The 27,074-nt window shown below is 42.6% G+C and overlaps 1 protein-coding gene across 1 annotated transcript in view; it reads left to right on the forward strand.

The window, feature by feature from the left end:
- VPS36 (vacuolar protein sorting 36 homolog) overlaps positions 1 to 27,074 on the forward strand; it is a 30,900-nt gene that overhangs the window by 2,460 nt on the left and 1,366 nt on the right. The window contains exons 3-13 of the mRNA XM_063315636.1: positions 8,859 to 8,929; positions 9,469 to 9,583; positions 9,909 to 9,998; positions 11,774 to 11,860; positions 14,755 to 14,787; positions 15,295 to 15,372; positions 16,228 to 16,362; positions 21,736 to 21,801; positions 23,025 to 23,089; positions 24,889 to 24,973; positions 26,920 to 26,996. Of these exons, the coding sequence (XP_063171706.1) occupies positions 8,859 to 8,929; positions 9,469 to 9,583; positions 9,909 to 9,998; positions 11,774 to 11,860; positions 14,755 to 14,787; positions 15,295 to 15,372; positions 16,228 to 16,362; positions 21,736 to 21,801; positions 23,025 to 23,089; positions 24,889 to 24,973; positions 26,920 to 26,996 (902 nt within the window). The remainder of the gene's footprint in view (positions 1 to 8,858; positions 8,930 to 9,468; positions 9,584 to 9,908; positions 9,999 to 11,773; positions 11,861 to 14,754; positions 14,788 to 15,294; positions 15,373 to 16,227; positions 16,363 to 21,735; positions 21,802 to 23,024; positions 23,090 to 24,888; positions 24,974 to 26,919; positions 26,997 to 27,074) is intronic.

Consider the following 27,074-nt stretch of genomic DNA (forward strand, 5'->3'; position numbering starts at 1 on the left):
AAAGTTTGATGTGATAATTGTATGATCAAAATAAATTCTTATGCTCAAAGTTTTTTCAGTTGAATAAAAAAAAACAGAGCATTTTTAGGGAGATTTATGAAGTATGCAGATATAGCTTAGAAATTAGTTATTGTGATTTTTCTGGACCATTCAACAAGTTCTCAAAATAGCTGTGGGTTATCCTAGATGCTGATGCTAGGGAGAGTGGGGGGCAAAAGGAAGAGGGGCCGACCAAGGGCAAGGTGGATGGATGATATTCTAGAGGTGACGGACTCGTCCCTGGGGGAGCTGGGGGTGTTGACGACCGACAGGAAGTTCTGGCGTGGGCTGGTCCATGAAGTCATGAAGAATCGGAAGCGACTAAATGAATAAACAAAACAATCCTAGATGCAAGCTCTTCTCCCAGGGACTGGGACAAGAAAACCAAAAACATTTCTAGGGCCAGCCATTCTCTGAGAAACCAATAGTTGCAGGAGATTTACATCAGATTCTTTTGGAACGTTCTGCTTCAAATGCTTGGTAGCTAGAGAAGCTACTGGGAGGAGAGTTAGGTCTTGGTCACCCGTAGCTCAAGGACAAAAGAACACAAAAGCTCTAAGAGGCTATATCTCCTTATCCCCAAGAAGATTGTGTAGATCAATATTGTAAGAGCAGCTATTGCCATAGATTGCTAGCTCAGTAGTTCTGTACAAAATCTGGAGAAGCCATATTATTTTATCATTTCAGTGACATAAATAAGTCATTTATTTCTGTGAATTGGATCCTGCTTATGGAATGAAGGGGAGTAATTCCGTTCTTAAAATTCCTGTGCATTCTCAGAATCAGCTCTGGAGAGTCCCTCAACCCACCACAGCAAGTGTTGAGATGAGGGGGGACTTCATGGGAAAGGATAGTAAGATAGTAAGAGTCAGTGTGGTAGTTGGACTAGCACTGGGGAGACCATCCTCAGCTCCAGAAGCTTATTCAGTGAGTTTGGGCCAGTCACTTTCTCTTACCACAAAGAGTTACTGCTGTGGGAAAACATGGGAGGAGGGAGCAATCTGTTTGCCATCTTGGGCTCTTGAAGGAAAGGCAGGATGTTAATCTAACAAATAAGAAAAAATGTACTGAGAGAATAGAATCTGCATGTGTAACTTTGGATTCTGTTCTACGTGTTTAGTGGGAAGCAAGTCCTTTTAAACTTTCCTCCAAGTACCTGCATGTAATTGCAAACTGAATTTGAATGCAAAAATATGCATTTGCCTAATCACTTATTCAGTTGTTTGACCTGCTAAGCCTTAATATCAAGAGTCCAATGAACGTTTCAGAAAATTATATTAATAAACTAATATAAACTTTATACAGTACCTTATATTCTATCCAATGTAATGATTGCCTACCCTAACAAAACCAGACTCACAAGTAGAAGCTTAATTATATCTGATTTATTAAAGAATAGTATGCAAATATAAAGAAAGCTGAGAATGAGCAAAAGCGCGCCAAATACAATCTAAAAACCCTCGGCACAAACGTAATCCCTCCCCTCGCCCAACCGTTTCAAATTCCCCACCCCAGGTGCTGGTGACAATTCCTGCTGATGTCCTGGGAAGAAAACCTTGAACACACAAAATAACCCAAACACATTCCAACCCTGCTGAGAACAGATAACATCCCAGGAGACAGAGTCCTCCTCCCCTCCCAAGCGAAACACGCATCAGCCAAATGACATGCGAAACGTTACGATGCACTGTAACATTGAAACGCTGAACATGACATACCGCTCCCCCCAAAATAAGTAAAGCATTAGGGAACAGGTTTCAGAGGATAAGCCAAATGAAAGCGTCTAACTAAAACAGGAGAATTAACATCACGGGCAAACACCCACTCAGGGTGGGGGAAGTGCTTCCAACGAATCAGGTACTGTAAAGTTCCACAAAGCCTGTGAGAATCAAGGATCTCCTTCACCTCAAAATGCTGCTGCCCGTCAATCATGATTGGAGCAGGAGGTGGAGGCTGCGGATGCCAACGGGACGAGTGGCTGACAGGCTTGAGCAAACTGCAATGAAAAACAGGATGCAAACGTTTCAGATTGTGAGGTAAATCCAATTTAAATGTAACAGGGTTCACAATCCCAACAATGGGAAAAGGACCCACAAACTTAGGAGCCAATTTTGGGATGGTTGTGGAGACTTAATAAATTTGGTGGAAAGGTAAACCTGGTCCCCAACTTTAAAATCAGGCTGAAGGGCTCTCCATTTGTCTGCGTGCAGCTTATAGGCAGACTGAGCATCAGCCAACGCCTGCTGAATCACCGGCCACGAATCAGCCAGTCGAGCAGCCCAATCAGAAGCAGAACAGGGCTGGGTAGAGGGTTGTGGCAACTCAGGGATAGGTACAAAGTCCCTCCCAAAAACAACACGAAAAGGGGTGTGCCCCGTACTCTGATGGACAGCATTGTTGTAAGCCAGCAAAAGGCAGGAGATCAACCCAATTGTCCTGCTGACAAACGCCCTCAAAAATTGTTCAAGGGTCGAATTTAAAACCTCTGTAGATCCGTCAGTCTCCGGATGCAACGCAGTGGACAATGCCTGTTTTGTGCCAACCAGTTTTAAAAATGCCCTCCAAAATTGGGAAGTAAACTGTGTCCCATGGTCCATGACCAAGCGGAAGGGGCTATCATGAATCCTGTAGATGTGGATTAGGAAAAGACGTGCCAATTGCGGGGCTGAAGGAATGGAAGCACACGGAATGAAATGGGCTTGCTTTGAAAAATAATCCTTGACCACCCAAATCACAGTCTTTTTCTGACTAGGAGGGAGGTCAGCAATAAAATCCATAGAAACCTCCTCCCATGGACCAGAAGGGCTTGCAACAGGCTGCAAAAGCCCCTGCGGTCTACCCTGCTTCCTCTTCGACATGACACAAACAGGGCAAGAAGCAACATAATCTTTTACATCACACCTCAAAGTTGGCCACCAAAACTGGCGTCTCACCAGATGCAAGGTTTTCACAAACCCAAAATGCCCAGCCAGTTTATCATCGTGAGACCTGGTTAGAATTTCCTTCTGCAAGTCCTCAGGCACATAGAGTCAGTTTTGTCTCCAAGCCAACCCCTTGTCAAACGTAACATTGTCTCTATTCGCCTGCAACCAAGTATCGGATTTCAGTTCCTGGAGAAACTGTTGTTGCAATTGAGAGGGAACTGACCTCCTCCTCCCCACCGGCAAGGGTGAAGCCGTCGGCTGCTGCGCACGGGCTTGGCTGTGAGTGACAGCTTGGAGCCCCAGCTGGGGCTCCGTCCACACAGTACCCGCTATTTCAGCCGCTTGGACCGAATCTTGGGGTAAGCGAGATAGAGCATCAGCTAGGAAGTTTTTCTTGCCAGGAATAAACTTCAGCTGAAAATCAAAACGACTAAAGAATTGAGCCCAACAAATCTGTTAAGGACTGAGTTTGCGAGGGGTGCGGAGCGCTTCTAAATTTTTATGGTCAGTCCAAACCTCAAAAGGGCATTTAGCCCCCTCTAAGAGGTGACGCCAGGCTTCCAAAGCTGCTTTGATTGCAAAAGCCTCCTTTTCCCAAACGTGCCACCTCCGCTCAGTTTCAGAAAACTTCCTGGATAGATAAGCACAAGGCTTCAACCGATTGTCAGAATTGCTCTGCAGCAAGAGCGCCTCAATTGAAAAGTCAGAAGCGTCCACCTGCACCACAAAGGGTCGCGTGGGATCAGGGTGCTGCAAAATGGGTTCAGACGTGAAAAGGCTTTTAAGTTTGTCAAACGCCGCCTGGCATTCAGGAGTCCAATTTACTGCCCCCGGGTTTTTCACCTTGCATGTGTCACCCAAGCCCTTGGTACGTAGTAAATCAGTAAGGGGCAATGCAATTTCAGCAAACCCCTGGATGAACTGGCGATAATAATTAGCAAATCCAAGGAAACTTTGGAGGTGCCTTCGGGTACGTGGGCGCTCCCACCCCAAAATGGCTTGAATCTTCCCAGGGTCCATCTCAATGCCCTTGTCAGAAATCCTATACCCCAGGTAGTCAAGTTGAGTCTTATGAAATTCACACTTAGAAAGCTTAGCAAACAGTTCAGCGTTTCTCAATTTGCTAAGCACCTGTTCTACCAGGCGCTCGTGCTCCTCTTCAGTTTCCGTATAAATCAACACATCATCGAAATACACCAACACACCTTTAAACAAATGGTCATGTAACACTTCATTTATCAGTTGCATAAACACCCCAGGTGCCCCCGCCAAGCCAAAAGGTAAGACCTTATACTGGAAAGAACCCAGTGGACAATTGAAAGTGATTTTCCACTCATCCCTGTCCTAACAACCAGGAAACACACTGAGACAAGGAACTGGTCTCTAATATTTATTGCTAGTACTTAACAGGAATCCTAACAAACTGAAGAAGCATGGGGAAAACCCAGACATATAACCCCCAAGGGTTAAGGCGGTCCTGATCTGTGTCTCTTTGAATGGCTGAACAATTCATCAGTGCTACGCATGCGCTTGACAGTCTGGATGGGAGCCCCCTGCTCGCCATCCTTACTCATGACAATCCCCCTCACTGATGCGGAAATAGGCTTCCCGCAGATCCAATTTGGAGAAGATTTTCCCCTTTGACAGATGTGCTAACATGGCTTTTATTAACGGCAAAGGGTACTTGTTTGATATGGAGACCGCATTTAATCCGCGGTAATCCGTACAGAATCTCAGAGTCCCATCCTTTTCCCCCCGGAACAACACGGGGGCTCCAACCGGCGAATTTGCTGGTTCGATGAAACCCCTGGCCAAGTTCTTATCCACAAAATCCCTCAATGCCGCAAGCTCCTTCTGAGTCATGGCATAAATCTTGGGCTTGGGCAGCTGAGCGTTGGGGACCAACTCAATGGCACAATCAGTTTTTCGATGTGGCGGGAGTTGGTCCGCTTCCATCTCACCAAACACATCCGCAAAGTCCTGGTATCTCTCCGGCAAGCCCTCCAGTGATGTCACATTGAAATGCGGGGTTGCTGCCGCCGCCCTCCCCACCGCAGCGGACGGCACTTGTTCCGCTGCAGGAGCTTGGTAAAAGCCATCAGAAAAAGTCAAAGTCCTGTGGACCCAATTTATGTGGGGGTTTTGCTGGACTAACCAGGGAATCCTCAAGGTGACAAGGGGATGACCCACAGGTGCTACCACAAATTGTAACCCCTCAAGGTGGCTGCCCAATTGCAACGCCACCGTTCCCGTGAAATGAGTCACCAGTTTCCCTCCCGCCGTTGAACCATCCAGTTGGGTGAAGATCATGGGCTGCTGCAATGGGAAGCTGGGTAAATCGAAAGCAGCCACCACGTCAGGGTGCATTAAACATCTGGAACACCCCGAGTCAATTAACGCCCAAACCTCAACGGTCTTCGTGCGGGAGCCTAACTTCACTTTCACATTCAGCGTGGGACAATTTGCACTCACAAAAACATCTTCGCGCCCGCCATCCACCACCTGCCCACAGGCGCTTTTTAGAGCAGGTGGCTGGCGTTTCCCGCCGGCTCTGTTAGATCGTGTTCCTCCTCTCCCCCGAAGTACGGAACCTCCTCCACCTCGGTCTCTGCCTTGGCTGCCTTCATTTTCCTGGGCAGTGAGGGCGATTTGCCCAACGCTTTTCCGGACCGATCGTCTGACCTGGGTTTTGGGCAAGCAGCCGCCCTGTGGCCCTCCTTCCCGCACCGAAGGCACTGCCCTTTGGCATAACGGCTCTCCCTCTCCTCCTCCCAGGCACGCTTCCTGAGTTTTCCAGTCGTGGTAGTGGGTCTGGATCCCTTGCTGAGCGCCGCGTGTCTCAACGCCTTCCTACTGTGTGCGAAAGTCTCGTGGGCATGTTCAGCCTTCCCTGCCAACTGTATCCATTCATACAAAGTATCTGGGTTGTCTCTACCCAACGACCACCACAGGACCTCCATGTTCAGCCCGTCCTTAAACAACTCTATTAAAGTGGCCTGGGACCAGTCCTCAACCTTTCCAGCCAAAGCCTTGAATTCCAGAGCATAATCGGCTACGGATCTTTGCCCCTGGCTGAGCTCTTTAAGAGCCCTCTTTGCCCTTTCTTTGGTTAACGGGTCCACAAAATGCAGTTTCAATGCCCAGAGGAATTTTTCGAAATCCTCCAGTTCAGGAGCATCCGCCTCATTTAACTGGACAAACCAGTCAGCAGCCCGCCCCTTTAGTTTGGTGGCAATGGCATTGATCTTGGCCCTTTCAGAACGGAAATACGGTCCAAATTCATCCATATAGCTGCTTATGTTGGCAAGAAAGAATGACAGCTTAGTTGGATCCCCGTCAAATTTGACTGTAAAGTCTTTGACCCCCACTCCCAGCAGGCCCCTTGCCCCATCTGGGCGGTCTGACTTTCTTTTGGGTACTGGGGATCTCCGCTCTTGAAGAGGGGACCTCGGAGTTCTCACTCTATGAGATTTTGGCTTAGCCCTGTGCCGTCTCCTTTCTCTTTCCACCGATCGAAGGGGGGAAGAAGGGGACGAATACCTGGGGCTGTGCGGTTGTGGCTCAGCCCAGTGCCTTCTCCTGCCTCTTTCCACCGAGCGAGGAGGAGGAGGAGAAGGGGACGAATACCTGGTGCTTGATTCTCCTCTCCCCCTCTCCTGAGGCCCCAGTCCATTGACAGTTTCTTTAACATATATTCCATCGACTCAAATTTGGCCTCCAATAGTCTTATCCTTTCCGGGGTTTGAGAATCCTCTTTCCCTCCCCCGTCCTGTCTCACAACAATTGGGGACATTGGGTACCGCTGCTTCCAAGACGTCTTGGACGTCCCTGGTAGGGGTCCCCGTGCTTCATCCCAAGTTATCATCTCGCCCGGCGATCCTTCGGTAGGGGCAGGACCTCCTCCAACCTCCTCTTCTTCCGGATTGGAACACGACATCTCCTGTATCTCCGATAATTCTCGAGTAGGGACCCTCTCCGTTCTCCTCACCGTGGAGTCGGGTTCCCCATCGCTTGTGTCCTCGCTTTCCTCGGTTTGGGGTTTTGGTTCGGTCATCACTAGCACTACTCCCTCACAAGATAAATCTGGAAAGGGGCTAATGGTAAATTTTTTATGATTCTCAGCTTTATGTAATGATTGCCTACCCTAACAAAAGCAGACTCACAAGTAGAAGCTTAATGATATCTGATTTATTAAAGAATAGTATGCAAATACAGAGAAAGCTGAGAATGAGCAAAAGCGCGCCAAATACAAACTAAAAACCCTCGGCACAAACGTAATCCCTCCCCTCGCCCAAACCGTTTCAAATTCCCCACCGCAGGTGCTGGTGACAATTCCTGCTGATGTCCTGGGAAGAAAACCTTGAACACACAAGATAACCCAAACACATTCCAATCCTGCTGAGAACAGATAACATCCCAGGAGACAGAATCCTCCTCCCCTCCCAAGCGAAACACGCATCAGCCAAATGACATGCGAAACGTTACGATGCACTGTAACATTGAAACGCTGAACGTGACATCCAAGAACTTTCAGTCTAAGCTGCTGAAATATATGTGTCCAAAAATGTTCTGAGATGAATTAGTAAGAGTTGGTTTTTAAAAACAGCCTGTTGCTTATTTTTATTAAAGTTATCAAGTAATAGTAACACTTTCTTCCAAAGGAACCTGGTAAAGGAATCTCAGTTTGTTTCTTGAATGGCCAAGAGAGAACAATCCACAAAGAGAATTTCCCATTATTAGAAACTATAAACACCAACCAGGTTTAAGGATCCTGTTGTTTTTCCAGATTATTGTTCTTTAGCTCTATCAAAATGAGAATTATGACAAAATAAATTGGGTCCAATAGACTAGCATACACCAAGGATCATACAGTACTGAGATACAGTTGGATCATTTTCTGTCCATGAGCTTGATTATTCTCTCCTGCTCTCTGGACCAGCCAGCAAATGCTCCCCTGTTATTTAAGCTTCTGTCCTTCTTTCCAAGTTACTTGATAGTAATTACATTTATAAATATGTCACTGCCCATTGTCCTCTTCAACATATAGATAACTGGAAATCAGAAATCCAATGTTTTTCTTGATTTCTCTTTTTATGCTATTGAAGTACTGAAGAGAAAAGTTTAATCAACATGAGAACTGTGGAATTGGTGAACTATCTTGTCATATCCCAGATGTTTGTCATATAATTTGCAGTGCCATCTTATTTAGAACTATTCAGTTGTAAGCCCAATAAGTTCCGTGGGCCTTATTCTGCATTGCTGCAGTTAGAGACAAGAATAAGTTCAGAATTTTGTAATTTAGTTATTGAAGGGCACTCAAAACAGTGATTACACATTTACTGTATTTATATCCTGCTTACTGTTCTTTTAAGATTACCCTTTGATATTTGAAGAACAGATTTCATGATGTCTGTAAGTAAAATATTTAAGTCAGTGTTGCTGCTGAATAACTATTGACTGCCGTTCCAAGGTAGGGCGTGATCAGATGAAAGAGGAGGAATCTGCTGGGGTATGTTTTTCGCAGTGTGTTGTTTTCCAGATCTTTTGGGGTCCAGGCTCTCAAATTTCTCAGGCAGCATAAAGGGAAATAGGAAGTTAGTGCTCGCAGATGGTCTTTGTTTGACAAATGGGTGCTTTTAAGCTTTTTTTAAAAAATTGCCAAGCCCCTCAAAAAATAATAATAGATTTTACTGGGTATTAGTTTTATACAATAAAACTATAGAAATAGAAATAAATACTGTTTATCATATTTTTGCACACAGATATCACGTAATTTAATGTATACTTGATGACAGACCCTTTTGTGGGAACAGTGTTGACTGTCTACAATTTCTTAGAAGAGACACTGTGTTCCATCGAATATGTCTTTGCTTTAGCCTTTGTGTCTTGTTGCAGGAATGCTGTATGGCTGTTCCTCTTTCCCAAATTATCTTCGTTGAAGAGCAAGCAGCAGGGATAGGGAAAAGGTAATATATCAGCAGCAAAAATGAAGGGTACTAAAGATGTATTAAATTGACCATTGCTGGCAGCTGCTTGGTCACTTTCTCTGAGAACAGGGATGTCAGGAAAAGTGGGAAGAGTATGCCACCTTGAGCTTTTGAGCTTAAGGCAGGATATAAATCTCATGAATATTTGCCTCCTATCCACTTTATAGCTTTCTTTCTGGGACTTTATGCCCAATGCCAACCAATAATTGGAAAGTTTGATTTGTAGTTCTTGGGATTCAGAGGTTCTAAGGTTGTGCCTTAGTTTGACCAAGCATTATGTATCTGTCCCAAATTTTCCAGTAAATATATTCAAAGTGTAGTATTTTAACTGAGAAATCTTTTGATGTTTAAAAATACAGAAGAATTGAAAGGGCATGGAAAGTTTCTATTATATTCCCCCAGGTTTTTTTTTTTTACTTGTTTTAAATGAAAGGTAATCTGAATGAAAATTGAAAATTGCTTTTTGATTTTAGGAATTTATTCTTTAATAACAAAAAATATTCTTTCTATATCTTTAGTGCAAAAATAGTAGTTCATCTTCATCCAGTACCTCCCAGCAAGGATCCTGGTCCTTTCCAGAGTAGTAAATACTCATATATCAAGCTTTCTTTCAAAGAACATGGTCAGATCGAGGTAGGTGTGCTTTCTAAATGGTTGTTGTAGAAAAATAACACCTGAAGAATTTTCAGCATGGTTAAAAGCCTTTTAAGGAGAGATAATGGAATTCATTATATAGAATTCCAAAATTATTATTCTTGTTGCATTTTTCTGTGTTTTGTGCCAATGTGGACTGCAGCACTTTTGGATTCTTTTATGAGTAATGCACTAAATTTCATATTATTACCTAGTTTAAATTTTATGGGAACAGCTTGATCTATACCAACATACTCAGAGTATTAGAATTTAAGTTTCAGTGCATTTCTGCAATTGCTCTCTTTTGGACATCATCACCATACAGTTCTTCAGGAGGCTTTCTGAAGAAATGTCTCAGCGCAGGTGGGAGAACATGCCAGCTTCTCAAGCCATAGAGGTTAACAGGGGTTCACAGGTATGTATGCAGTTTCTGACACTTGGATATCTTATTTCTAAGTAAGATTGATATTTAAGACCTGGAAGATAAGACATCAAGGAGGAAGAGACTTCCTGGGAGCATAATATGTGATGTATTACCAAGAAATTTTATTGAACTAATACAATATAGTTGCAAGTGAACCTCTTTCAAAATAATATAAAAGATATAATTAGGTCTTTATTTCATAAAGAGGTACACATTGCAAAGTTGATAACTTCTGTTATTAGGGAAAAGAGAAAATGTAGTTGTCTAGAATGCCAATATAACTTGGTGTGCTGAAAAAGATTTTAGGAAATCAGTGATACTTTGCCTTTATTTGGACAATGAGTTATGGTTACAGTGAAACTTTGATTTAGCAGACTTTGTATGGAACAGACAAAATTTCCATTGTATTTCTGTCATTTTACAAATTTGCATAATGATATGACACAGATAACCATTTAATTTAACAAATAATCAGGAATTATGGGCATCCATTCTCCCCAATTGGTCTGTTAAATCAAGGTTTCACATGCACCTTCCTGAGCCTTAATCTCATCAGTTCCTTTCCTTTTCTGGCACAGCCACAAAGAGGAGACTGGGAAGTGTTGCTTCCCTTTTTAATTACCTGGAAATTAGCTTTATCTCTGAGCTCAGCAATCTATGCTTTCTCTTAACAATGGTTTCCTGAACTTTAAACTGTGATTTTCACTTGGATTCAGGTCCGGGCTCTGGCTGGGCCATTCCAAAACCTTGATCCTTTTCTGGTGAAGCCATTCTTTTGTTGATTTGGAGGTATGCTCTGGGTCATTGTCGTGCTGAAAGGTGAAATTCCTCTTCATCTTCAGCATTTTAGCAGAGGCCTGAAGGTTTTGTGCCAAAACTGACTGATATTTGGAACTGTTCATGCTTCCCTCCACCTTGACTAAAGCCCCACTTCCAGCTGAAGAAAAGCAGCCCCAAAGCATCATGCTGCCACCACCAGGATTCACTGTGGGTCTGGGGTACTTTTGGTGATGCGCAGTGTTGCTTTTGCGCCAAACACACTTTTTGGAATTATGGCCAGAAAGTTCAAAGAAAAACATCCAAGCCCGGCTACATTTTGCAAAAACCTACATCACATCTGACAAAAGCATGTGGGAAAATGTGTTATGGTCTGATGAGACCAAGGTTGAACTTTTTGGCCATAATTCCAAAAGGTATGTTTCTGATTTTTTTACATCTCAAAAACCTGTCATTTTAACAGGGGTGTGTAGACTTTTTATATCCACTGTACGTTGCGTTCATATATTGCTTAAAGTCATTACGCAGCTATTTGTTTTTGGCTTGGTATGCTGTATGATTAAGAATATGAGAATAAACCATGTTTTGCTGTAGGGTAATAAATAAATAGAATTATTATTGATAAATAATGAATCACTCTGTGGCAAACTTGGCTTGTTGGTTTATTTTCTCTATTATAACTGATGTTGTGAACATTTTCCTTTCCCATTTCTGGTGTCTCTTTGCACCCCACCCAATTCACAGACACAAAGCAAAAGAAGCCAGAAAGGAGGCAAAGCAAACTGGGAAATTGTCAACATTGCTTGCTTGCTTGTCACTGTGGTTTTCCCCCCTAACTTGTTCAAACCATGGCTTTAGTTGGATGCATAAAGGCAGTCACAGTGTAGCCCGCATCAGTGCTTCTTGGATCTTTCCTTGCTTTTGACAGTGATGAGGGAGCTTAAGCTTTTCCTTCATCATTTGCTGATCTTATGTGTTTTGTTCTTCAGAGTGGAAGACTAAGAGCTGCAGGGATTGTTGGCATTGAGAGGAAATTGGAAGAAAGAAGAAAAGAGATGGATAAGAATATTTCTGAGGCAAGTAATTTTCTGTAGAAATAGTGGAACTGTTTGTATTCATTTATAGTTTAATGTTTTGAGGGCCCAAATTCTGCATTCATTTTCAGGAGGGGTGGGGGGACAAGCTTGCCTTTTAACTGTTAAAAATTCTTTATAAAGAATTTTAAAAAACATGTGAATATTGTACCAATTTTACCCATTTGTGACAAAAGACAAAAGGTATAAGTACCATTACTCAAGAAAATACTTCTATTGTGGAGAAATTCTGTTTCTCCAGTGTTTAAGAGAATATAAGTTGTTGCTTGGAAATCTTAACTCCACCTTCATCTTCTGCATGAGTTGTGGTAAAGCATGCAGAGTGGAACATGTGTCACCCCTAAGTGCCCAAGCTGACTTTAATGGTGAGTGATGGAACTGTGGGACTAGGTTCATACGTCGCACTAGGCCATAATGTGGTTTGTATGGGTTTGGCTTAGCATGTTGCATAAACCCAGCCACTCTATCTTTTTTAAACGTATGGTTTAATGCTATGTGTGAATCCAGCCTTAATGCAGTATGTGAACCATGTGTCCTTGATTAGTGACTGCCTTGTACAGTGACCATTCACAGTTACAACAGTGATGAAAAAATAACTTTGCAACCAATCCTCACATTTACAACCTTTGCAGGTCTGTAAAGCAAATGAAAGCTGAAGTAAGATCATAAGCATGGCTGCGGTTTCACTTAGTGACCACTTTGCTTAAATACTGAGTTGCCCGTCCGAATTGTGCTTGCTAAATATGGACTACCTGTAGATCTCTTTCTCTCTCTCTCTCTGTCTCTGTCTCTTTCTGTCTCTCTTTTTTTCCTTTGAGCATCTAAAATATTTTACTGCACGGCTGGGGTGTTGTTTGACTATGACTTCATAGTTCTGTTGGCTGGTGTTAACTGGGAGTGGGAATCCAGAATCACACAGAAGACTGCTCTAGGGTCTGACCACCAATACCCATTATACCATACTATTTTGAATTATGTGCACTTCAACTCCAATGCTTGTTTCTCATGATTCTTCATAAGTAAGTAAATACGTGTATGTAGAACCTCCCGTACTGTGCTTGGGACAGAGATACAGCCCTGCTATTAATGGATTAGGGTTGGTTTGATGTCTGTTAACAGGGACCTTTTCCAACACCAAATGTTTTGTCAGGGTTGGGAAGACAAAGGGCAGGTGTTCGGGGCAGGTGAAAAGAATGGGAAAACCTGAGGATTTCCTATTGATTAGTTTCTTTCTTTTCTTTTTAATTTGTAGCTGTTGTGATTTTATTCTCTCTTTTTTCTGTTGTACTTTTGGTTACCTTATTTTTGGATGTTCAATTTTAGGAGAATGAAGACTCTTGCAGAAAATGATTATTGCTGGAAAATGTTACTTTGTCATTGGATGTATTTCTAGTCACAATTCAGGATTATGTACATGTTTTATTGAGCACAGATTAAGTTCTTTTAAAATGCAGATGTTCCCTTAGGGGTAGGCCAAACTATTGCTGAGCACATAAGCAAAAACTACAACATGCCCCTTGCTCACACATGCTCATTCAAGGGGGGGAACTGTTCATTGCTGCTTTTGTTAAACCATAGCTTACTCTTTTGTCTGAACTGAGGATCCCGGTTGAGTACATACCCTGATCATTTCTAATATAAGCCAACTTTTAATCATAGGTTCTGACACCAACTTTTGTAATCTAACCATCATTTGTATTGAACTATAAGTCTCCGATTCAGATGATAAAGTGAAAGCGAATACAGTTGAAATCCATTTCCTGGCCATACAGGGATAAAGGCAAACCCAGGGCTTTCAGCAGCTGGCAGATGTTGAGTCACATCCAATTAAGCACCCTGCAGCTCTACGGCTATATGCATCTCTCTGCCTAATTTCCTACAAACCTTGACAAAAGATCAATCATCTCCCCACTACTGTTCACCCTGTGAACTACCAGGGCCAAGAGGCTCTCCTAGCAGATTGACAAAGATGTCCTAGGGCTGCTGTTTTCATATCATCATGAGCCATGTCATTATGTAGCTCTGCTCTCTTTCCTCCTCTGTTTATCGGAGGATACGAGGAATGGAGGTCCGTTGAGTGAAATAATGCTAATGTCAGATCAGTTAATTCCAAAACTGGTGCCCTGAATTCTAGAATGAGCTTCCTGCACCTGCTGGTTGTTGCTGATTTTTTTTAAAGTGGTTCCCTTAGTTCTTTGTTTGTCTCAGGAAGTTCCTTTCAGGTGTGTATGCATTCTCCTTTGTACTAAAGCCTGAATCAAGTAGAGGAAGGATTATTTACATCATGTCTGTTGATCTAGATTTTCCTTTTCTTCTTCTGTTGTTGGGTAAAAAAATTGTTCATGTTGTTGAGAGCATAAATGCATTGCTAAATAGGCAGTTTTGATTAACACTGTGAGTTTTGCAAATAAATACAGAAAAAACAACAACATGGCATCATGCCCTGTTAAATGCTCCCAGATTTTCCTGTTGTGTCAATTTATTTTCAGCTGTAAAATTATGTATAAGTATAAATACAAACCTTGTACATACCAGATCAGATTGTTCTGGTTTAGAGCAACTATTTGTTTTTCTTTCAAACCATGCTGAAAGTGAGTTGCCAGAAGATGGGAGGTTTTTTCCAACTCAGCCCCCAGTGTGCTTTTCTATGAAGATGTAAAATCTGTTTAGATTACAAAGCAGAAGCATGTTCTAATAACACGAATGATTTATGTATTAAAAGTACTGGTACTTGAACTCCAACAATGGTAAAGGATTGTTTTTTAGTTTTTTTGAATTTGGGAGGAAAGTTAACAATGGAATTACTGGTGTGATGCATTGCATTTTCTTGCTGTATAAAGAAAGTGTGTATTACTAAATCAGTTTTATTATTCCAGGCTTTTGAAGACCTCAGCAAACTGATGGAAAAGGTAGTACCTCCACTTTATTAGTACCCTTCAGTTTAAATGTTCTGCCTACCACATTAAGGGCACCCTTAGTGAGCATGCTGTGCTGTGCTTAGTGTTATCAAGATTAACTGGGACTGGAGAAACTAATTTTATTCATCAGAATAAAAGAGGGGAGGGAGGTTCTGGGACTCAGTTATATGGAAGTATAGCATGCATCATTCTATATATAAACACATACACATGTGCATTATTTGAATCTCCATAGCTTTATGATTACTTGTCAGGTGTTATTGATGGTAGGTCCAGATGGTGGATATTTGTCTATACAGCAGTTGAATCCAGCTCAGTGGCACCTGAGTTGCGAAGGAAGGGGAATGCCAGCCAAACCTAGGCCAGGAGCTCTGTTTCCTAGCTTTGTCCCACTCAGCAGTTGTTCAGCACTCAAGACTGTTCCACAGAAAGGCTGATCTGACTTTAAAGGGGCAAGATTGTGTTGCATACTCAGCAACTTTATTTTGTGTCTTATAGGCAAAGGAAATGGTGGAGCTGTCGAAATCAATTGCTAGCAAGATCAGAGAAAAGCAGGGTGACATCACTGAAGATGAGGTCAGCTAATATTCTGCTATGTTCAGTCTGAACATACAATTCCCACATCATGCTAAGTTGTAATACAGCTCATTTGTTTTTGATAAACCAGGTCAATGTGGTTTGTTTGGTGAACTTTGGTTAAAAAAAAAGTTCCTGGATTAGTATTGTGTAAATGTAGTCAATATGGTAGAGCACGATGTGGTCCTCAATACTACACTAGTTGCATAATATGATATTGCAAGTGGGGACTTGTCAAAATTCCATTTCATCCCATTTCTGTACTATATCTTATCCTTGAGTTGAGACCCTTTCTTTCCCTCCACCCCATCCTTAATAAACACAACAAAGCTGACACTCCCGTATCATTAGGGGAAGCTTCTCAAAAAAGAATATTCTCATGGAAAACTCACGAGTCACTGCATGGATTAGCAAGCTTCCTCAAATGTAGATCTGCTTCAGAAAGTGAGTGATGAAAAAGTGATGGGGGATCCTGCAACATCCTTTTCCCTAGCTGGAAAATGCTGGTGGTTTTCCTTTCCCGCAGTTCCATTGCACTTTCTCCCAATAGCCTTTCTTTATCCCTCCCCTGAATTAATGCCTGCTTTCAAACATGCCAGGTGTGTGTCATGACCATGTCAGGCTGAGGAATAGTTCCTTTCAATTACATCTCGTTCATCTTTCGGCTTCCTTCCTTCCTATAAATGCTGTTCTTGCTCCTCTGTATTGGGGCATCATTCTTTTATGTTTAATTTTCCCTCTCTTTTGGTGCATTAGGATCTTCCAAGTTCAGATAATCTATTTTAATTAACTATTGTTTAGTAAAAAATCTGATATTTTGTACTATTATTTAAATTTGTCATTATTTTTTTTTAGACAATAAGATTCAAATCCTATTTGTTGAGCATGGGTATTGCTAATCCAGTTACCCGGGAAACCTATGGATCTGGCACTCATTACCATATGCAACTGGCAAAACAATTAGCTGGAATTTTACAGGCACCTTTAGAGGTAAGGTACTTACCTGTCTCTTTTTTTAATGTACAAACGTATATACCAGCATATTGTGACCTTGGCTGATCTCAAAAAGCTAAGCAAGGTCAAACCTAGTTAGAATTTGGATCAGAGAATATTAAGAAATCCTGGGGTTGTAATCTGAGATACGGAATTTGAAAAAAACATCCTGGAAAATGGCAGTGGCAAATCACTTCCAAACTGGTGCCAAAAAACTTACAGGGACATGCCTACAAAGTTAACAATATTTGAACCTGATCCAAAGGAATCTTTATTTTATACATAATCCATAAATCTTGAATCTACAGAATCCAGTTCCTCCAGGTAACTTTTTGTTTTCCTTTGTGTTCAGTGAGATTCTCTTCTTTCTCATTACAGAGAAAGAAAACTTAGTAACTTGCCTGATAAAATACATAAATATACTGCTTTATAAAATTAACTCAGAACTGTTTATAAATAAATCCATAAAAATACAGGTAGTCCTCATTTAGCCACCACAATTGGGACTGGCAACTTGGTTGCTAAGTGACACAGTCACCAAGTAGAAAACCACGTGACCATGACTGTGTTTCCAATTTTACTTCAGCTTTCCTTTTTTCCTCCTAACCCTGCCCTTTGGAATGTTCACCCAGCACTGGAATAATTAGCATAATTAGAATAATTAGCAAGGAGAGAATTATGTCTCTACTTACATTGATTGGAGAGGAAAGGATTACAGCACAGCAAGGCAATCTCTCCACTCTGGGAGGGGAGAAAATAAAAAGCTCAGGCACAGGACAACACATGCTAACTGTAATGAATGCCTATTCTAAAACACTCTCAGACTCACGAGCAGGAATGCAAAGATATCTGATTTATTAAAGAATAGTATGCAGGATCACAAAGAAAGCTGAGAATGATAAAAGCGCGCCAAATGCAAACTAAAAACCCTCGGTACAAATGAGATTCCTCCCCCTGTAGAATCTTCCCAAGCTCACAATCCCAGGTGCTCCTAACGGCTTCTGATGGTCTGCGGGAAAAGTCCTTGAACAGATAGTCAAGTTGGGTCTTGTGAAACTCACATTTGGAAAGCTTGGCATACAGTTTGGCATCTCTAAGCTTGCTTAACACCTGTTTGAGGAGGTGTTCGTGTTCCTCCTCGGTTTCAGTGTAAATGAGAACATTGTCTAAATAAACCAGGAACCCTTTAAACAAGTGATCATGTAATACTTCATTAATCAATTGCATGAAGACTCCGGGCGCCCCTGCCAACCCAAAAGAGAGGACTTTGTACTGAAATGAACCCAGTGGACAATTAAAAGCGGTTTTCCACTCATCTCCAGCTCGTATGCGGATGCGGAAATAGGCTTCACGAAGATCAAGCTTGGAGAAAGCTCTTGCCCTTAGACAAGTGAGCTAACATGTCCTTCATGAGCGGAAGAGGGCACTTGTTGCAAATTGAGACGGAATTTAACCCCCGATAGTCCGTACAGAGTCGAAGCGTGCCATCTTTCTTTTCCCGGAATAGCACAGGGGCCCCAACTGGGGAATTTGCAGGTTCAACAAACCCCCTTGACAGATTTTTGTCAATAAAGTCCAGTAATGCCTCAAGCTCCTTCTGAGTCATTGGATAAATTTTTGGCTTGGGCAATTGAGCGTTGGGAACCAACTCTATTGCACAGTCAGTTTTCTGATGGCGGGGGTAGCTGATCTGCTTCCATTTCCCCAAAGACGTCTGCAAAGTCTTGGTATCGATTGGGCAAGCCTTCTAAATGTGCCAGACTAGGGCGCGGCATGGCAATTGCAGCCCTTCCAACCCCCGCACGTGAAGCTCTCTCCACTGTAGGAGCTTGGTAAAACCCATCCTTAAAAGTCAGAGTTCTGTGTTCCCAGTTTATATATGGGCTTCGATAGGTCAACCAGGGGATCCCCAGAATTACCAAGGGATTGCCAACAGGTGCCACTACAAATTTCAAAGTCTCACGGTGGCTGCCCATTTGCATTGCGACAGTTCCAGTGAAATGGGTTGCCGCCGCCCCCCCCCCCCCGCCGTTGAACCATCCAACTGTGTAAAGATCAAAGGCTGCTGGAGGGGGAAGCTAGGCAGGTCCAAAGCAGCAACCAGATCAGGGTGAATTAGACACCTGGAACACCCAGAGTCAACTAAAGCCCAGACTTCTGTAGTCTTTGTGCGGGAGCCCAATTTCACTTTTACTGCTAAAGTGGGACAGTCAGCACTCACCATAGCATCCTCGCGCCCATCCTCCTCCATCTGCCCGCAGGCGCTCTTCATGGCAGGTGGCTGGTGTTTCCCGCCGGCTCCTTAGAGTCATCTTCAGCCTCTCCCGAGAAGTAGAATACTTCCTCAGCGTTGGCTGCCCCCTTAGCTGCTGTCATCCGCCGCGAGGGGGGGGGGGCGATTTGGCTGGCAGCTTGCCCGCTCGATCTCCAGCCTTGGCTTTTGGGCAATCAGCTGCTCGATGCCCTTCCTTTCCGCATCGCAGACACTGACCCCTTGCATAGCGCCGATCTCTCTCCTCTTCCCAGGCTCTATAGCCTGGCCGGGCAGCAGTTGCAGCACTTCGGGGTCCCCTCATGGTGGCTGGTGGTTTTTCAGGTCGTCTGGTTTGCACGAAGGTATGCTGGGCATGCTCAGCCTTGCCGGCCAGACAGATCCATTCCTACAATGACTCTAGGTCATCTCTACACAACGCCCATCGTAGGACGTCCCAGTTAAGTTCCTCTTTAAACCGTTCTATTAAGGTTGACTGAGACCAGTTGGGGATTTTCCCAGCTAAAGCCTTAAACTCCAGGGCGTAATCAGCTACAGACAGCTGGCCCTGGGTAAGATCCTTCAGCACCTTCTTAGCTCTTGCCTTGGCCAGAGGATCCTCAAAATGCAGCTTTAACGCCCCCATAAAGTCCTCGAAATACTCAAGTTCAGGGGAGTCAGCCTCACTTAATTGAACATACCAGTCAGCCGCCCAACCCTTCAACTTGGTGGCAAGGGCAGTTATCTTAGCCTCTTCGGAAGGGAAGTATGCTCGAAACTGCCTCATGTAACTTTTAGCATTGGTTAGAAAGAAAGATAACTTGGTTGGATCCCCATCAAACTTGACAGAAAAGTCTTTCACCCCCACTCCTGTTGGAGCGGAACCGGCGGCTGCTTGAGTGTTTGGGCCCCAGGTTACGGTAGTTGTCGTTCTGCGGGGTGGAGATTCATCCTGGAGCCGTCTCCGGCCCCGCTCCGCCGGCGGTCCGGGTGGGAGGATGGGGGATGGTTGCGTGAAGCTGGGACCTCTGTCGTGCCTCCCCTGCCCCCCCAATGATAGAGACAGGTTTCTTAACATGTACTCCATCGCTTCTATTTTGGCCTCCACCACCCCTTAGCCTTTCAGGGGTTTGAGATTCCTTCCTCCCTCCCTCACGTGTTAGGCTGTCTCTCCGTTGATACCGTGGTAGATTCTACATCTGGGGTCAGCGGGAACCGATGCTTCCAGGATGCCTGGAACGTCCCTGGCTGGGGTTCTCCCATTGCATCCCAGGTGATCAACTCTGTGGGCGATTTGCTGGGTGCCAGTTGCTCTGGTTCTCCCCATCGTTAGATTCCTCCACCTCAGGGCTGGAACTCGAATCCTGCTGGAAATCTGAAGGTTCTGGGGTGAGGCTCTGTTCTCCGCTCTTGACGGTCGACTCGGGCATCAAGCTAGCCAGCTCCTCAAGTCTCCCCGTCGTGAGCTTGGACTTGGCCATCGTTAAGTATTTTCCCTCACAAGAAACTGATCTTGGTAGGAGCTAACGGTACAACTTTGGTGATTCTCAGCTTTATGTAATGAATGCCTATTCTAAAACACTCTCAGACTCACGAGCAGGAATGCAAAGATACCTGATTTATTAAAGAATAGTATGCAGGATCACAAAGCTGAGAATGATAAAAGCGCGCCAAATGCAAACTAAAAACCCTCGGTACAAATGAGATCCCTCCCCCCGTAGAATCTTCCCAGGCTCGCAATCCCAGGTGCTCCTAATGGCTTCTTATGGTCCACAGGAAATGTCCTTGAGCAGAGCACATAACCCAAACACATTCCATTGAAATGAACATAGATACAGAGCTTGGCACAAGGTTTCACAGCAGCTCCCTCCCAAACAGAAACACGCGTCAGCGCCATGGCATGTGAAACGTTAACGATGTACAGTGCACATTGAAACAGTGAGCATGACACTAACTTACTGCAATGGCAAATAAGTCACTGAGATGCTACAAAGATTGTAAATGCAGGCATTGGTCGCAGAGTTACTTTTTCATTACTGTCGTAACTTTGAACCGTTGCTGCCTGAGGCAGTTGCTAAGCGAGGTCTACCTTTACAGCAAAAAAAAAAAAACCTAAAATGGAAAACATGATCTATATTTGCTCTCAAATGCCTTCTCAGCAATTCGTTTTCTCAGGACTTGTATTCCTTATTTGCCCTGCATTCAGATATGTCTCTTCTTAGCGTGCTTGGATGTGGATAACCACTCTGGCATCCTCTGATCATCTTTCAGAGTGTCTTCTTTATTCTCTAGCATCCAAATATAACATTTATGCTATGTTATTATATGAGGTTGAATAACACTAAGAGTAGAATAGAAGAAGAAATATAAAACCACCCAGGTAGAAGCTAAAACTCAGTGAAATACATGAAAAATAAAACCCTTGATAGTGTGGCTGATGCTTAAAGAGAAGAAGCCAACCAAAACTATCCAAGAGGGATTTCCTCAACCTGAACATCATATAGAATTTTAAAAACCCATTGTAGCATAAATGTTATATTTGGATGCTAGAGAATAAAGAAGACACTCTGAAAGATGATCAGAGGATGCCAGAGTGGTTATCCACATCCAAGCATGCTAAGAAGAGACATATCTAAATGCAGGGCAAATAAGGAATACAAGTCCTGAGAAAACGAATTGCTGAGAAGGCATTTGAGAGCAAATATAGATCATGTTTCCATTTTTTTCCTTTTAATGTTTTGTGCAAAGCTGAATCTTAGCAAAGGGATTCCTGCTTGTCACCATCAGTCTTTCATATCTCTGCTGGTGATAAAAAGAGACTGTTGATTTGAGGTGTATTTTTGGCAATGTTGAGCATCACTGGCAGAAAATGACTGGAAGGGTCTGACACATTTATGGCTCTGTATTGAATGTGCTAGTAGGCTCAATACCACTGTCCTCCACCTGTTGGTTTTGGCAGTAGTCTCTTGCTGCTGTGAAGCTACATCTGTTTGGACTATAACTTTAGCACCATTTTTAATTTTCCAGTCCTCTCTCTGAAAATATTGATATTGTCAGATTGCCAAATTTGCTTTGGGGTAGCATCATTTGTGTTTTAAGAGCTGTTCTTACATCAACAGGAGCGGGGAGGTATAATGTCCCTCACAGAGGTTTACTGTCTGGTGAATCGAGCTCGTGGCCTAGAGGTGAGGAACAGCTTATCTTCTGTACTTTGGCAAAACTATTTGAGTTTCACTAAATATCCCAAGGTACCTTCTTTCTGGAGCAATTGATGATGGCATATACTCTCTTTGGTACTTAACTGTTACTTTTTGGTGTTGAAGTTAACAGCATGAAGATTGTCCTAGTGTGATAATCCATCTAGCACTGCATCGGAAATCAGTAGAATGGGAATAAGTGGGTAGACTGGAGTCCATAAGGCTGCAACTCTGTACAAATTTACCTGAGATGAAATTCCATTGAACTCAATAGGATTTATTTTTAGGAAACACATATACCATAGTACTGTAAAATGCAAGGATCCTGTGGTAAAACAGCAGAGAGTTTTATAAAACGAAAGCCAGAAAAAGGTGTGCCTGCAGGTTATTAACGTGTGTGTGTACATACACACACACACACACACACACTTTTGTTTTGAGAGCCTGGGGTTGTTGATAGAGTAAAATATATAAAAGGTGTGCACAAACAGTGGTTAGAAGATTTTAAAATCTCACAGAAGTTTATTGAGGAAACCAGAATATCAGTAATGCTTTCTGCAACAAATCAGCTAGCAGGGGACCCAAGGGACACATTGCAAATAGCACCAATGTCTATACTGCATTGCCAGCACCTTGCTATAGAATTGCCAGATACAGAGGAGGAGAGATGGATTCCAGCTATTGTGCATTTTGAGTTGAGTCCTGGAAGGCTAGCGCATTCTAAACAGCTGGCTTGAAACAGAAGCATGTAGTGGCGTATTCTGCTCTCCATTGTTCTTTTCAGAGGCTCAGTGGCATGCTGGCAAGGTAGGACAGCCTTCCCCAACCTGGTGCTGGCCAGCTGCATCAGATTTTAATGCGTGTCATCCCCAGCCAGCTGGTAATACAAACTGGAGGACTGTGAGCATTATAGTCCAACTCATCATGTTAAATGAATGAGAGTAAAGTATTCCAAAAAGACCACTATGCGTGTCTTCAGCAAGTATGAATCATCTGAATATGTGTTGGTCCCTATTCTTTAAGTGTCACACGTTCATGTTTGTAAAGAAAGAATGGGGATTGTGATATATGTCAGCACCACTCACCTGTAAACACTAGTCACTTAATTGTTTTTTAAATCTTGTAAGGGAATGCAAAAGGCTTTGTTGAGATACACTGAATGCAAAAGTGTACTTATTATAAGATTAAGCATGTGTATGTTTTCTCATTAGTTGCTTTCTCCTGAAGATCTAGTAAATGCTTGTAAGATGCTGGAATCACTAAAGTTACCTCTAAGGTAAGAAGTCTTCAAAACGTAATGGGGTGCGGGGGGAACCTCTCAAAGGGTGGGATGGGGCTCAGTCTGTTCCCTGTATTTATTTGTTAGATTTACATCCTGCCTTTTGTTCAGGAGCTCCAGGTGGTGCACATAGAACCTTTATTTGAGGGGTTCCTCAGATCCTCATAAACAAACCTATATGGATAAAAGCAAGACTTAGATTCAGGAAACAGCAAAGAAAAAACAAAGGCATGGGTGCAGTTTTCTCATCATATGAAAATGCCTATGTTATTGTCCAATGTCATTCTGATAAATTGATTTGTGAGCAGTAATTATGGCAAATGCCTACATTTCTAAGGAGCATAGGTTTGAATCTTTTCCCCCCACTATATACACATTGCCAATTTGCTTGGCTAGTTGAGGGGAAATGATCTTCCCTTCCTTTTGAGGACTCAGAAGAAATTGCAAGTAAAGCTGACTGTGCTACTTCCTCACGCACGTATGGAGTGTAGAAACCATACTAGACTAGAGTTTTCAGTTCTTCCTCAGCCCTGTTATGTCTTTAGCAGCACTCTGACACATGCAATTAAGTTACCCAAAGTTGTTATCACTTTGTCCCCATGTGTGGAAAAAGCTTTGCCAGCAGAAATCTGCTTGTTGGGCTATTAAAGGTACAGGAATAAAGATGATCAAAAAAAGTTGACAACTATGTTCCAGACTGATGAAATGGAAACACTACAGAGAGATTTGATTTGACTTCTTTGCCAAACATACAGCTATTTATCTTATTAATTGGTGTGTGTGTGTGTGTGTGTGTATGGAACCTCCCAAAAACCTTGAAGGGGCCAGGTTTTGGAAGACTGATATTTGCTAGACTAATAATTATATGGCAGACCTCTTTAAAATGAATAGTTTTGTAGGTTTTATTTTGAAAGGTAGAGGACTTAGCAATTCACACTATAAATATATGAAGAAAGAGATAGTGACATTTGGATTGAGATAAAAGCTCACACACAGGGAGGCTGTAGATCAAGCAGAGTTTGCAAGACATACAGACATTATGGATGCACAGTGTGGAAAAGTCATTGGAAAGATAGATAAATAAAGAGTAAGATTTGAGGAACAGGAAAGAGGAAGTGTGGAATTGAAAAGAAGAACCTAATAGATGAGGAGGGGCTCTGGGAAAAGCCTCCACTGCTCTTCAGATCAAAGCAGGCTGCATACAATGAGGAAGGAGGAGGAGTTTGGAGAAGGCTAATTAAAATGGCTAAAGAATGCAAGACAAAATAGCCCAGGGTAGGAAAACAGGAACTTGAGGAAACCATGGGTGATGGAGATATGAGAAAAGGCAGAGCAAAGAAAAAATCTGGGTAAGGGCTCTGCCCACTCACAAGGAAGGAGCTCAGCAGGCACAAGTATATGGGAGGCAACTTAACTTTAAGCTGTTTTCATACAATATTCTAAGACAGATCAGTTACAAACTTAGGAGCTACCTTTACGCAACATGCTAAGCTTAATTAAGTTTTTCAATGTATTAATGTGGAGTCAGCTTGTGGTTCAGTTTAAACCCAGAAGACGGGTTAATTTAGTAACCAGCTTGAACGTGTTGTGTAACTGCAGCCATAGAATTGCAAGGACTTCTGCCTCTAGATCCTGATGTGGAAGTATTCTATATCTGTGTGCCCTTCTAAGCATAAAGGGGAAGCAGAGGGTACCAAAACACAGGATTAGCACTAGACATCGTATTTGAGCTAGCCCAACTCCTTGGGGACAGAATAGAGTTCATACTTGCGTTTTCCTTTCTTTTGCGGATTTAGGTTACGCATATTTGACAGTGGTGTTATGGTGATTGAACTCCTGTCACATAATGAAGAAGAAATGGTGGCTTCTGCTTTAGAGACAGTATGTATTTTGAGGGAACAGTGACATTGTTGTTGCCTAACTTTGCATCTAGGTGGGCTTCTTCCTGTTCCTTATTATCTTTTGTTGAGCACACATCCGTTGAGACGCATGCTTTAAACCTGCCAGGAGAAAAGACATTTGTCCGGTGAGGGCTCAGCGTATTTAACTTGAACGGTGACAGATCCCCTGTATCTGCATATATTATTTCCTATCTTTATTGAAACAGGTTTCTAATACTGCAGATACAGACAATTTCTGTAATATTTTAACTCCTGTTTCCACCTAGACTGCTCATCATGGAAATACTTGTTTGGGAAAGCTTTTGAATTCATTCTAAACCCCCTGTTTTTAAACATTAGTCAGAAATGTTTTTGTTTTACTTTTTAAAATAATAGTTGAATTTGTTAAATTAAATTTCAAAGCAGGAAAGGCCTGGTATTTGACCCACAGTTTAGGGGCACAGGCTTAGCTTCAAAAGGTTTCCTGTTTCTGGGAGTGGGAATAAGCTTTATGTGAAAAAAGGGACAGCCACTTCACATGTACTGAAGACAAGCTAAATATTTATCCAATTTGTTATCCCTTTTCATCTGCCAAGAACGTTACTTGATTGTATATGGGCCAGCAGCATCCATAGGATCTCTCTGTTTTCATCATCACTGCTTTGTGCCATGAATTCTACTCATTTTGGGTGCTCATGTCGCATTGCAACACATACAGAAAGGGGGCAGGGCTTGCATCAGGACACTACAATGCTGCTTTCATCAGTCTGAGTCCTTTCCCTCCCCATAGATGCTGCTGATATGGGGCTATCACATTGACTCACCACATTCTGGGGAAAAAGGGCAACAGAGAATTGTTTTCTCAGAACTCTGAGAATTTGTCAAGGCCAACAAGGATTGTTCTCATGTAAACCCCCCAGACAACTTGTATATGGGGAAACCCCAAAAATACAAGCTTAAAAAATGTTCCAAGTTTCCTTAATCCACAACATACTTTTCCTTATGTCATTTGTTAGATTTATGGCCTGTATGGCAGGCCAGTTTGCATGTCTCGTTAAGTCGTTCAAATCATGCGTAGAGATGAATCCTTCTGGGAGAAGATGGTTGGCTGATAATGTATTCTTGGCTTGATTAAGCAAGTTTAGCATGACATGTGGAAGGCAGTATTTTGACCTTGCCCAGGGGAAGCCAGGTAACAAAGTTAGTTATAAACTTACCAACCTATTGTTAAAAATCAACAAATTATGGTGTTTCCAGTTTCTTTTGGCTGGATGGAACTAGAATCCTGTTTTTGCCCATCATACTAAGCTTTGCTAAATATGCTACTGATGACTCGTGAGCCTTAATCATCCAGAGGTGGAATCCATATGTCTGTTGATGGGAGTGTCTGCAAAGCCAGCCTCAGTATAATGCACAAATGCAATCACCGTGCTCCTTGTGACATGCAAGAATCATGCTTGTCTTTGTGACGTACTCCCTGGTATCACGGTTGCCAACAGAAGCATGCAATCTTCTTCAGAAGGACAACTGGATTATGGGAATTCTCTTCGCCTTATTCTCTCCTCCTTTTATCAACCACCCTTAGGGCTTGGGGTGGAGGAAGTCCAGCTTTTGGGTTGTTTGATTTCCCACCTTTCATCTAAGGCTTAAGGCTACAGTCATAATATCAGTGTCTTATATCCCTAAACTCAGTGGTGCTGATTCCTAGTAGCTAGCTATAGAACTGCATGAAAACTCAAGACTTATTTCCATCTTGATAGAAAGTTTGCATGAAAAAATGTGTGGAAATTTAACAAATGGTCAGAATGGTAAAGCTGTTGAATCAAAGACAGTAGAAAAATAGATACTTGCTGAATAATAGACACATGAAAAAACCAACAGGACGGTAGAAAAGTATTGTAAAGTACAGAATATTTATTCAGTTCTGAACCTTTTCTTTCCTGTTAGGTCTCTGAGAAGGGATCTCTTACTGCAGAAGAGTTTGCAAAACTTGTAGGAATGTCTGTGCTTTTAGCCAAAGAAAGGTAAACCCCTCTTCATATTCTGATTTTAATAACAGAAGCAATTATGATTATAATTCAAAAATATTTTACTCTTTTTAT

The sequence above is a fragment of the Candoia aspera genome, chromosome 1, assembly GCF_035149785.1.
Source record: "Candoia aspera isolate rCanAsp1 chromosome 1, rCanAsp1.hap2, whole genome shotgun sequence".
Taxonomy (NCBI): Eukaryota; Metazoa; Chordata; class Lepidosauria; order Squamata; family Boidae; genus Candoia; species Candoia aspera.